The sequence below is a fragment of the Agelaius phoeniceus genome, chromosome 7 (genome assembly GCF_051311805.1).
Source record: "Agelaius phoeniceus isolate bAgePho1 chromosome 7, bAgePho1.hap1, whole genome shotgun sequence".
Lineage (NCBI taxonomy): Eukaryota > Metazoa > Chordata > Aves > Passeriformes > Icteridae > Agelaius > Agelaius phoeniceus.
In genome coordinates this window covers 32,407,166-32,420,729 of record NC_135271.1, presented here as the reverse complement: position 1 = coordinate 32,420,729, position 13,564 = coordinate 32,407,166, and the positions used below count along the sequence as shown (strand labels likewise).

The window sequence follows — 13,564 nt, the reverse complement described above, 5'->3', positions numbered from 1 at the left end:
TAAAAAGACAAAGGAGCTCTAGACTATTTTACATTTCAGTCAACATTCATCCAGTGGGGAAAAAAAATCATTGTGGGAAACAACATCTCTTCTAGAAGAAAGCAGTATTTCATATATATACACAATTTTTCATGTTTGAATTTATGTAACATCTTCCAGTATCAGATTTATATATAAGAGAATTACTGCAATTCTAATTTTATGTCCTATCTTTAGTAATCCAAGTATTTTTCATGGCTGCTGTTTGTATCTTCTTTTGAAAAACTCTCCAAAGAAAACAATAAAAATGGGACAAAAAAATCAGTTTTGCTGTCAGAACTGTTCATATGTGTAGAATGAGGATTGTACAAAACATCAGCTTATCTCTTCTGTATGAATAGAATATGAGGAAGCTTTACTAGATTGACCCCTGCTGTGGGAGATAGCTGAACAGACAGTGAGATATAAATGTATTTTAGTTGCCAGGGGAGAGTATTTTCCATGGATCCTGACACCTCATCTGCCACAGACTTTCCAGGAATTCCTACATTGAAGCTGAGTAATGGATATATCAGGGCCTCCTGAAATCTGTAAACAAGGAAAAATCTTTAGTAGTGCTTATCCAATTTTCCCATAACTTTTGCAGATTCTGTGAAGAAGTTCCTAACTCTCTTCCTGGTGCAAATGAGGAGGAAGTTAACATCTTTGGGATGGAAAGGGAGATGACAGGACTGTGTATGGAACATTTTTCTACTCAAAATTAAGAAGTACTTTATTTGCCTCCACTTGGAAGGTATCAACTTTGTAATTTTATGCTTAAATAGGGAAAGTTCCCAAAGAGCTGCCAGAGAGAACATTTGCTGTGGGAGATGGAGAAGTGAGCAGTGGTTGGGATTCTTGGTGCAGCACATAGGTAAGACTGCTGGAATGGCAGGAGGTACACCGTGAGTGGACACAGATGTAGGCAGAGGTGACAATGGGATCAGCATTTACCACATGCTCACAGTGAAGGACCCGGAGGACAGCACACAAGGAAGTCAAGAAGACTTTGAAACCATGCTGACTTGACCAAGTGGGTGTCAAGTAACAGACAAGTGTATTCTCTTTTAAATGTAGAAGAGTTGAAGCAAGGGAAGAAAGGACATAGTAACTTAATGTAAACATACAGTAACTATCCCAGGCAGGGGATCAAAAGAGCATCTGAGGCAGACCATGAAGAAACCCCATCCCTTAATCAAAAAGATTAACTATCTGATGCTGTAATAATGGCTTTCTGTTCTCCCTAGTACAGTAAAATTGATGATGGAAACTGCCTTTTTCTGAAATTAGAGGAGCCTCTTCTACAAGTCATAACACAGCAGAAAGTCAGTGGGATTGGAGGAAATGCTTATGAGGCTTAATTTAGGAGCAGCTGAATGAGTTGAAGATGTTTGTCACAAAAGGAATGGAGGTAGTGGACGTGAGGGCCAGCAGACAGAATAAAAACATGGCCCAGTGCTGAGGATTAAGAGTGACCCTCAGCAGAGGCTCTGGATTTCTGCCACGGTTGCGGAGTGTGAGGTTTGGAGGTCCCCATGAAGGAAGATAACTGGCAATGCAATACAGGAAAAATGTTCCCACATATGATACCCTGTCTCATCTGAGTGCATACGTGGGTTTGGACTGAAGATGGCTCTTGGGAGGGAAAGGTTATAACAGATTTGGTGAGGAGGGAATAGTTTCTCTCAAAGTGAACTTGCAGCTAAGAATGCTAAGCGTGTAAGTGTGGGAAAACTCCATTTATTATGCCAAGTGTTGTTTATCCTCTGCCTGTTTTGAGAAGCAGAATTCCTGTGTAGACATAATACACTCTCACAGACATGCTTGAGCCTCCTCTGGGAGACAGAGAGCTCAAAAAAGCACAGCCTTGTGATAAGCTGTGCATGCACAAAGCCCTTTCATACATTGGGAAAGGCTGCGGGCCCAGCTGTCCCCATGAGGATAAAGTAGCCCTAAGGGAACTTGTGTCCCGTGTGTCTCTGCCTCCCAGCATTGCTGGCAAGGTAATGAAATAAATTTACTCTTTGCATCTGAGACTGTGTTCTGCTGGTTCCCCTGGTTAGCTGTGGATTCACACAATGGCTATTGAAGGATAAAAGTTCTTTGTAGTGAAAGGATAAAGTATATGTACTTTGCCACAGCACTGTTGGAGATGGGAATCTTATTCACAGATAATAATAAAAAATTATCCCATTTTATCAATGTTTATATCAGGTGATAAACATATGTGATATTGCAGTCTAGCAGATGAGGACAGAACAGGAGAGGAAGAAAGAGAAGGAATTGAGAGAGAGATTGCAATAATTCTTTTACCTCAAAACTAGAAATTTTGTCATTGAATAGCTTGGAGTGGTACCCTGGGAAGAAGCATGCTGCATGTGCTTGGTGATCAGCTATGAACTGGCTGTAGAGGCAACAGTAAATGAAAATTGGGTGTATCTGTGAGAGAAACTGCAACCTACTTGACATGATCCAAGCAATGGTTACGGAGGAACAAGGAGAAATTTTAGATTCTAGGAACCTAAAAATGTAGAATAATAATTAAAACTTTCTCATTTTCAATGAATTACTCCTATTTTGTCTCAATGGATTTTTTGCAAGAAACTAATTTTCATAAGTTCGTCCTACAAATGGAAATCAGAATTGTACACTATGCATTGTGTTGATATGAATGTTTGATCTATAATCCACTAACTACATGCTATTGTTCCAGTATTTACCTGACTAAAAAAAAAAAAAAAAAATTCCCTACCCAAAAAATACCAACCCCAAACAAAAAGCCCCACCATTCAGGTTATATTGAGTATGTGAAAACCAAACACTTCCATCCTTCAAATGAAAAAATTTAAACCACAACACTCCCTAAAACTGCTTCTATAAAGTAAGAAATTCCCTTAACCCAGCTTAAAGCTGTTGTCCTGTTGCCATTTTTGCACATCTGAGAAGAGTCTGGCTCTGTCTCTTACCTATCTTCCAACCCAAATTACAGGCAATTAATGGATTTTGCTGTTAATAGGCATAGAGTAAAAATACTAGTTTCTACTTTTGCTTCACAGTTTGCCATAATTCTATGTGTTCATATATTTTATTTTTAATGGCATGACCTAGGATTATGTAAGGTCAGAATTAAGTAACATTTAGAAAAAACCTTTAGAAAAGTTATAAGAAATTTGAAAAAATAAAAACTCCCTTCTTTTTGCATATAAACTAATGTTTAATTCATGATCACTAAAAAATTAGTAAATCAAAAGTTTGGAGAAGTAAATTATGATGATGGTGGGACTATACTATTATTTAAATCAATTTTTAAAAAAGTAAAAAAATGTTGTTTCCTGAAAGAAACAATGAATGCATTTTGTCAGTGTTAGGCATGAGAAGCACCTTGTGTGAACCAATTGAAAAAAATTATTTATGACAGTGTCTTAATTTTTTTGAGTATAAGGAAGACTATATTGGGAATATACAGTGAAGATTATTAGTAAAGTACCATATAAAGCAATGACTGTAAAAACAGTTGGACTTAACTGTGAGTGTGCAAAGTCAGGCAGGTGGAAAGAACCAAAGAGACCTGTCAAGGAGTTGCAAGTAAATCTTAGTCTGAACAATAATTAGCAAGTAAAGCTGAAGTATGAGATAAAAGGTCTCAGAGGATAAGAAAATCACTCCCTGAACAAGACAATTGCTGTAATTTCCACTTTTCTGTAACTGTTACCGTACAAGTGCACCTGTCTGGAGAATGCTTCTCATAGTGAATTTTGTCTTCAAGGAAAGCAAAATACTTTCTCAAACAATGCACCAACTACCTTTATAACACTTGGTGCTGGAGAAATTTCACACTATTGGGTGGTGAGTTTATATCTTGGAATGCCACAATTGTTAGCAGAGAGGTTGGACTAGGTGATTCTGAAGTTCTGTTCTAGCTTCAATAAAAAAATTTAACTTGTTTAAAGTAGCAACACTAGCATTTTTCATTCACATAACAGTCTATTAAAAGCAAGCTACACTGTTGGATTTAACAGAAAATGAGGTTCTGGAGCAGCCTGATTCTGTTTCTCACCAGAAACCAAGTAGGCAAAAAGTACTTTTGAAGACAATATAGAAGAAAAGACATAATTTTACATAATGTATTGTAAAATAAAATAATTATCTGCCAAGCAATAAATCACTCCATTAGTTTGAGAAGACCTGGTAAACATTGTAAAGAGACATGAGCATGAAAACAGAGCAGTTGATGTGGGAATAGTATCTTTGTATTTCACTGGATGCAGTAAAAAAACCCAACTTCTTGCCCTCCTTGTTGCACTAATGAAATGTTATCAACTTTTACATGCCCTGTAACATTTTCAATAAAAATGCAAGCTATATTAGGTATCCCTTTCAATTTTTTTTAAATTTTGATCCTAACAGTAAGGGTTTTCTGTTAGATGCAACAGCTACCAAACTGGAAAAAAATGGTATCATTTTCAATTATATGAGGTAACTCTTCAAAAGTTCTTTTTTTATCTAGAATTACAATCTAAAAAATACTAAGATGTTTCCGGTATGATTTGTGAACATCTATATAGACAGATTTCGAAGTTTATGAATTTTTAAATTGCCTTTCAGGAGACACAAAACATCTAATAGATTTTCCTCAAAACTCAAAGTTAATGAATAAGATCACAGTCCTCAAAAAGTCCTTCCAAGTTCCCAATGTTTAGATCAAAAAAATATAATCCCCTATTTTTAAGAGAAATTTGCAGAAATTATTCACTCATTTCCTTGAGAGTGAATACATAATTCTTAAGTGTGAGATGCGATGCTAAACTTACACTGAGCATAGTTGCTACTGATGTATCATTTACAGTGCAGCTATAAAAACCCCTGCGTTAGTGACACCCTCCTGCAGTTTGTGCTTGCAAGGCTGGTAGTTCTAGCAAGTGGAATTTGCTAACAATTCTAGTGAATGCAAAATTTTTATATCACTGACATGTCTCCTGCAGGACATTTTTAAACCCCAAGAAAGATAATACTCTTACTGGCATTTTTTTAAAAAATTATGAAAACTAGTTTCCAACAAAGGCCAAAGAAGACTGAATTCAGATTCCAAGAAGGGATTTTATATGTTATATATTGTGTGTATACACTTGGAGTGATTTACTTAATGTAACCTATAGGGTGTTTTAAATTACACAAAAAACTTTAATTGCAATTATATAAATATCTATAGTTGTGACTATTCAGATCACAGTATTTTGGAGTGTGTTTAATGTATTAAGAGTAATATTAAAAAATTTCTCCAGGTTATTTTGAGTATATTCAGTATAAATTGGGTAACAGGGTAAAGCATAGATCTTTCCAAAACAGTATAAAAGCCAGATTCAAAATTTTAAAGAAAGCCAATTTTTATCTCAGTTAAAAAACAACTAAAAATCTTAAAATACCTGGAAAAAATACTCATTTGCTCATTTTCATGTTTTTTCTTTAACATTGAAATGTCAAAGAGTTATTTCCAAAGATTTAAAGCAATTGAGAAGCAGTGGAGGATGAATATATAGAATCTACTAGTATTGGGAGTTGCAGATGAGGTTGTCTCTCCTCTTAACTCTTGATTTACAATGTAGTGATTAGTCAGACTGCAGTCATTCAGGGTAGAAAAGGGGGAAATACTGTACCCACAATAGAGGTAAGGGGAGGAACCAGTGGTCCACCCCATCCAAGCTGAAACGTACCCTATATGAAATAGAAATATATAGCCTGTTGTTAGTTGTGAATCTGTAATGACAGACACTTGATGATATGTTTTATAACTCAATAATATGAGAAATGTTACTTTCATACTAATGAAGTTTTGAGTACTCTTGAAAATGCCTCATTGCCACTTTCCTGGTAAGGGAATCTAAGGAATAGCCATTGAATTTTAGAGGAGATTTAAGATATCAAATACTCTAATTTAGATTTAAAAAGTTATGAAATTGGACTGGAAATTTGAAATACAGTAAATGTTTAAAGCCATCAGCCAGAAATATGCATAAGGCATGCAAAACTGAAAGTGCAAGTGGATTTCAGATTGTTTGCTGCCTTCTACTATTTCTCTAATAAATCAAGCACGGCATGACATGCTTTATTTTGTGAAGTTAGACACAAATGCATGCTTTATTGTCACTTAATTCTCTAACTCAGCAAAGCAAATGTACTCCATATTCTACATTTTCAAGTAGCATACCAATTCAGAACTAGCGCAAAAGCATTATACTGCAAGTACTAAAAAGCTAAACAAAAAGCAATGGGTATATTCAAATCTCAGTTTGCAGCTACTTCTGCTTAGTACATACACTAATTGAGATGAGAATATAAACCCTAAGACATTAATTTAAATTAAATTAAAGCAATCCTTTACTTTGCCTTCCAGCATCTGGGTGGAGTTGGTTTTGAGATTCAATATAGAAACTATTAAAATTTCTCAAAATTCAGTATACTATACTCTGCTATTCAGTATACTATACAAAATTCAGCAGATATTCTAAATGCCTTTAACATGGCAAAATTCACTTCTGTGCTTAAGGCAAGCGCAAGCTATGGATCACCTGTACCCTATTTTGGTGCAAGTGATTCATATATCTTATACTCTGGGAAGAGAATTATGAAATAGCATAATTATAAAATTAATTGTAACTAAAGAGTACAGCTGAAGACTTCTAAGAATGTAACTTAAAATCTGAAGTGTGTTTCATATTTAGGCATAACAGAATAGTCATTAGCATATACTGACTGTGTAAAATGCTGCACTCTTCCAATTCATCAGAATGAAAAACTTATTTAAGAAAACATTGTTTGAATTAAATTAGTTGAGTACTTGGCAGATTGTTTTACAAAATGATGCAGAGCTTCTTACATCCACAGCCTCTTGTGGAATACTTCAGGTATTTTACATTTTCAGTGCAAAATTTGCACAGTTTTGAACATGGGTAAACATTAAAATTTAAGTACATGCTGAATAAAAACTCTGTTTTATCACAGCTCAGTGTAGGTATGAGCAACATAAGAAATCCAAGAGGGCTGCTTTATCTTTACTTTCTGCAGACAGAAAAAAGAATCTCTTTTTATGAATTCTTATGAAATGAACTTGGTTTCTGAGAAGACTTCAATTTGACTATAGTCTTATGAGCTGGTCAATTATTTATCATTTGAATCTTTTTACTGTTCGTGAGTCATTCATAAAGTAATGCCAACCACTGCCAGTGAGCAATGCTTGCCAAGTGCTTTGGAAAAAAAAACCCTATTTCAGAAGTGCAAGTAGTAACTATGAGGCATCTATATATTTGGCCAGTCAAATCTGCTAAATGACTGGAATCAGGCACTTCATTGACTGTCATTAATATTGGAGGATAGAGCTGAAGCCTATTTGCTTCTCCAAGCTTCCCTGTGATTCCTAACCAGTAAATTGCTCATGAATTATTCATGTTGTGTAGCTGAAATTCTATCAAATGATTGGGCTCCTGGCAGAGTTTCATAGTTATTCAGCAAGCAGTAGGGGACAGCAGTAAATAGAATTCAAATAACAGGTACCTTAATGACAGCTTCTTTATGCATGAATATCCTAAATCTTGTAAGTGGAAAATTTACTAAGGCGATCATGTAAAGATACAGAAAAAATGAATAAAACATTTGGCAATCAATTTTAACATCTTTTTAGAAATGGTCTTTTCTTCCAATATCATTTTAATAGCTGCATCTTTTTTCCTCCCTGCATATTATCTGTACTGGTCTCCCAGTCCTCCTGCAGCTGACCAGAACATCATTAAAAACATAAAGCTGACAGCAGTTTCCCAACATTTCTCTGCACAAAACCACATACATTTATCTGAATGTTCATGAACAGTATGTACAAAGAAAGACAAAGAGAAAATGGCTAAATCAAATAGTTGCATATTCTGTGGTACTTGACCAGCTCTTACCCTGCTGAATATCACTTCATGAGTTTCATATAAGGAGAAAACTGTTAAAAGTCAATTTGCTGCATGAAGCTGAAGTTTACTAATTCAGTAATCATTGGTTAGCAATGTATTTTCTGCTGCATTCTGAAGTGAAGATAGGTAGTCTGCTGAATACAATTTCAGGAAAAGAATTTAAAGCCTCAGTTTCACTTCATTAATCTTAGATTTTTTTTCTAAAGATTTTGCATTGTTTCCTCTTATGTTTCCATGACGCAGGAAAAAGCATTCTCCTAAAGCATATTTCATTGACATGCATATAGAGTTAGTTTGTATTCAGTGGCTTTAAGGAACAGAAGGTATAAACAAATGAAAAAATAAGTCAAAATGCCTTCTTGAGTGAGATGAATAATAAGCAGGGCCTCTAAATTACTCAGAGTAGCAAGAAATAACTTTCTATACATTGCATTTAATATTGAATAGAGATTAGTTGAAATAAAAGAGGCATTTACCTGACAAAAAGAATAACTTCATAGAGGAATCAAATAACTTGATTTGCTTTTTAATTCAGCCAAACTCAGAAATAGATTTAAACCACTAGTAGATATGAATGTATCTGCAGTATTATCTAATGAAATTCAATGGGGTTAGATTAAAGGGAGTTTATAGAATATAATGAAAAATGAAGAAGTTCAATTTCTAGGGGAAAATATCTTTTTTAACTAATGCTAAATTAGATTCCTGTATAAATATTTTGATATATTTATCAGTAAAGAAATCAATACAATTGTGTTACATTTTATTTATCATTAGCACTCTGCTAAGAGAGTTCATAGTTGGCAATTTCCAAGACTCATATGAAAAACTCCTGAGATTGGCTAGAAAGTAAAGTAACCTTAATGAGTACAAGTTCTATGTGATAACTGCATATGGATTTAGGTGAATGGATGAAGCTTTTTGCTTATCTGTTAGTAAAAGATATGCGATAAAAAGATAGTGCAGCCTCTCTGCATGGACTTGTCATTCCTTGTTGTGCATGCATGTATTCTTTAGATGCATGCATAGTTTCAGACACTTTCACGTGTTCTTACCCTCATGCCTTCAAATCGTGACAAAGCTCTTAGAGGTCTCAAAGCTCTTAGTGTCCTAAGGGACTTAATGGCACCAAGTTCAGAGTAACCCAATGCATTTGCTGTTAAGCTAACCAAAGAGACCTATATGAAAACAGGAAAGTAAAAATTATTATTATTATTATTATTATTACTTTACATACCATAGATGTGAGATATACACTTCATTAGAAGAGTCTAATTTTGGATCACTTTCTTCAGGAATAGGGAGTCTTTCAAGTTAAAAAAAAAGAAGAAGAAAGAAACAATATGAAAGGTGAATAGGTAAACAAACAAACAGAATTATCATAAGATAACTAATATCTGGAAACATCAGTACTTCTGAATGTCATCCTTTGCTACTGATCTGAGGACATTTAAAACCACAAAGCCTGAATTATATTAATCTCTCCTTTTTACCAATTGAGGCATTGGTCCTATTTTTTCTTTGTTTTACAATACTGTTTGGATTAGTAAGTGTGGTTGATAATGTGATTTCTCTGCTCACAACTGAAAGGGAAGTGATTGAAATTTGTGTTGAGCTACACGTGGGTCACAGAACAACATTGCTCCTCTGGAAATTGGTAAAAAGGACTATTTTATTATAGACAGTTATATGGACTAATCCTTTTGCCTGACTGCTGAAATTATGACCTTTACATGTTGAAATTAACCCAGAATATGCTATTTCTAAGACCTTAGAAGAACAGTTCCATTGGTGGAAGAATTTGAAAGGCCTTTAAATATTCCATGTCCCTACATTACCTCAGTGCAAAATACCACATTCTCCACATTTGCTATGGCTCCTGTCCAAAATATTACTTTCTGTTTGTTTCCCATTTCCCCTAAATGTTCCCTCATTATGCTGTTCTAATTCCTTAACTATTTATTGGGACAAAAATAGCATAATGTTCTCATATACTCTTTCATTGTAAGGAACAATGTATCAGGTAAAGAGAATTCTAGGACTGTGCTCATATTTAAAAACAAGCATTATATGTGCAATTTTTAGCTTTTAAAAGTTAATAGCTTTTCTGAACTTTTCAGCAGCTCTAGCAACTACAAAACTTGGTTTTTTTGAAATCTAAATTTCTTTTTTCCAGCACATTCATTGTATTACTGAAAACTTTCAAGTTGCCAGAATCTAAAGGAAAATGAAATAAAATATCCACATGTGTAAATCCAGCATTTATCATGAACTAATACAGACACTTTAATATGTACTATAGCTTCACATAATGATGTATTCACATTTTCACATTCACAAGATGACTGTTTGGGATAGTACAATTTAAATAAGGTCAAATATTAGAGAAAATTAGTTCAAAAAATGAGCAACTGCTTCTGCTTGCATGTTTGTTCAAGCTTTTTTGTTGTAGGTGCCACTTAGGTACCAATTTTGAGAATTGAAATAATAAAGAGCAAAGTGTTTTCTGAGAGAGGGTAGTTTCTTTGTATGAAACATGGCTATCTGTAGCTGTATATGTGGAGTTGAATCCTCAGTATATTTAAACCACAATGTACACAAATCAAAAATGTTGTAAACACCCATTAAAAAAATAAAAATAAAAAAAACCTGAAGAAAATTAATTGTTCTGATGCTCTAATTAGTCCTTGTATGATGGGAACACATTGAACACATTGAAAAAATATTGGATTCTTGGCAGTACTTTGGAGCTATAAATTCTTATAAAGGTCTCTTTTTGTGTATTCAATGTACATTTCTAAGTCATTGAAACCAGGACAAAAAGAACCTTAATTTTAAAACTGAGCTTGTTCAATACTCGGTTTTTGTATATGTTATACCAGAAATTACTGTCTTGAAAATATAGAGACTGGTTCTGGTTTTGCAACTCCATAGAACATAGTGTTTGAGGTTCACCCACAGAAATCCATGAGCTGCAGAAACAGTATTTATTCATGCACACTGGAGGTTTTTTTCCCCACGGGGTATACTTAGGATATTCTTAAATGCTCCATAATTGTATCAATCATCAAGGAATGTTCTCTTCCATTTCGCAGCAGAGTACCACAGAGCTAGAACTATGAGATAACCCTACAGCAAAGATTTCAAACGTGCCCCTGAAGACTGCAAGCTCAATAATACTTATTGGACTTCAATACTAATTAATCCCCACTACCAGTGCTAGAGATATATCTTGCTTTCTTTGTGGAGCCCTAATTTATCCACATGCTGAAATTTGTGGACATGATGTTCAATGTCTTGCCAGAGGAGTTTTGATTCAGGTGGCTGTCTGATGTCTGGTGGATCAGACACACATCTGAATGCTGGGTTCAACCTAGACCTCAGCAGGAGGAATGATGGGTCTGGAGGTGGGAGCGAGCAGCCCAGAAATGTAAACTAGTTGGCATTAATAGATATTATGGCTGCAGAGAAAGTTTAAAAATTACCAGGTAAATAGAAAAGTGTCACTAGGAAATGCACTACGTACATCGACAATCAGGAAGTCCAGCCAGCACCAGGCATTAGTAAAATATGTTTGGTAGCCATAGGCCACCCACTTCAGCAGCATTTCCAGAATGAAGATGTAAGTGAAGACCTTGTCAGCATATTCCAGCATGGTCTTGATAGTTTTACGTTGTTCAATATATATGTCTTCAAAAGCCTGTGAGTATAAACATTCAAATATATGTTATTTTTGGTTACTGCATATGCTTCAGGTTGTAGCACAACAAACCAAAAAAAGCAACAAAAAAGGGCAATAATATTCAAGAAATGGCAAGGATATGTCATTTCTATCTAATGCTTCTTTTTCTGGTAACTCAGAATGTATCTGGCTTTTCCCTATGGAAATATATTTTCCAGCTCACAGGAGGAAGAAGCAGATATTACACAGCAACCACTACACTGGTCAGAGATTTTTTAAAAATGTATTTATTTATTTATTGCTGATAGTGAATTATTCTTCTTAGCTCATATTGCATATTGACAAATGGAATTGATTCTGCCAAGTATTGTGCCTGGACTGAATTCTATGAGATCATTTGGCTTGTACGTAGGTAGACCCAACTACAAAATCCAGGGCCATAGCTGTAAAATTTTGAGGACAATGACAATACAAGTTACTTTTTAAGTCCTCCGGTTCCTGAAAATTTTAAGTTATAAATCTTAAAATAAGTTCTTCCTTTCTTAAAAAAAAAAAAATTATCTCTCTTAAATCAATTACCTTCTTATTACCTTCTTTATTATTCACATTTCATTAAGTACATAATATTTCTGAGCTCCTTGTGATGTTATTTACACTTTTTGTTCTCATTTTTAGGCAATTGAAAAAACAAATAGCTCCTGCTTTTCATAATTTTTTTTTCCTTTAATTGCTTTCAAATTTCAATTCTGCTATTATTTCTTATGGAGTCTGATTTTATCAAGCTGGAAGAACTGGAATGATCTGCTAGCTTGCAAAGATTTGGATATTTTTTGATACTAACATTCATTTTTACTCAGCCTGCTTTTGAACTACTTGATGTCTGTCAGTTCAAATAATTGGTGTTTGTATATCAGACATCAAACTAAGGTCTGTGTGTTCTGGTTACTTGCATCAGGCACTGTGGAACCTGACACTCCTGTATTCCCTAAAACTGGGAGGTCAGCACTTGCGATTTCCTTTGTGCGGGTGGGGGATGCCAGAGGCTGAGTGAGCAGCACTCCTGGCAGGGAAATGTGTCTGCTCCCTGCCCTGCTCTGCCTGCTGCATTTCCTGCCCGTGGTGACAGTGAGACTTGTCTGGAGCATGGCCTTGGGGTGAATATGGGATGCAGAGCTGGTGGGTACCAAGAGACCTCTTCACTATCACAAAGGACTTCAAAGGGAGAGCAGAGTCTCACATCTCCAGAGGCTTGGGCTAATCCATGGTCTTTGAAATGTTTTCACAAAGTAAAGGTTCTTTGCATAACACACCTTAGGCCACAAGCACAAGGTATTAACACTTCCTCTAAATATAGTTATAGAAATTCACCTTTTTCAGATCTCTTTCCACTACTTTTCTCATGTAAGTTTCTTGTCACTGAAGATTATCTCCACTTAGTTATATGAACCAAAATTCAGTGGTGTAAACTTGATCTTCTTTTGTTATTTGGAGGATTTTAAATGACAGGGAAGGCGTCACATGGTATTGCATGAAAGTTTTTTTTCTGATGGTTGTGTCAATATTAGACCAAACAAAAGCAGAATAATTCTTAGAGATGTAGCTGAAACTAGGGATAGATATTATCATAAACTGCTAACAGTATTAACAGCATTTTAAAGTGTTGGCAGTGGTCTAATGAGCTTATAATACAATTTTGAAATACAACTTGGTTTATTAGGTAGGAAGTTAAGTAATTTGCCAAAGGGTAACTAAATCTGTCACAGTAGATGCTAGATATGCTCTGCATTATCTCACAGCAAGTAGTTTGCCTAAGAAACATCACCTCAGTGTATTTATACAGGCTCACTTTAATTTAAAAATTCTTCTATAATTTCTTTATTCTTCATCATTATTTGTATCTTTAAAAAAAACCCAT

General features: G+C 34.8%; 1 protein-coding gene across 5 annotated transcripts in view; it reads right to left on the bottom strand.

The window, feature by feature from the left end:
• The window catches only part of LOC129122357 (sodium channel protein type 1 subunit alpha), an 89,875-nt gene that overhangs the window by 16,582 nt on the left and 59,729 nt on the right, over nucleotides 1–13,564 (bottom strand). For all 5 annotated transcript variants that reach the window (XM_077181453.1, XM_077181451.1, XM_077181452.1 and 2 more), the window contains 2 exons: nucleotides 11,494–11,667; nucleotides 9,023–9,145 (listed from right to left, as the gene is read on the bottom strand). In XM_077181453.1, the coding sequence (XP_077037568.1) occupies nucleotides 9,023–9,145; nucleotides 11,494–11,667 (297 nt within the window). The remainder of the gene's footprint in view (nucleotides 1–9,022; nucleotides 9,146–11,493; nucleotides 11,668–13,564) is intronic.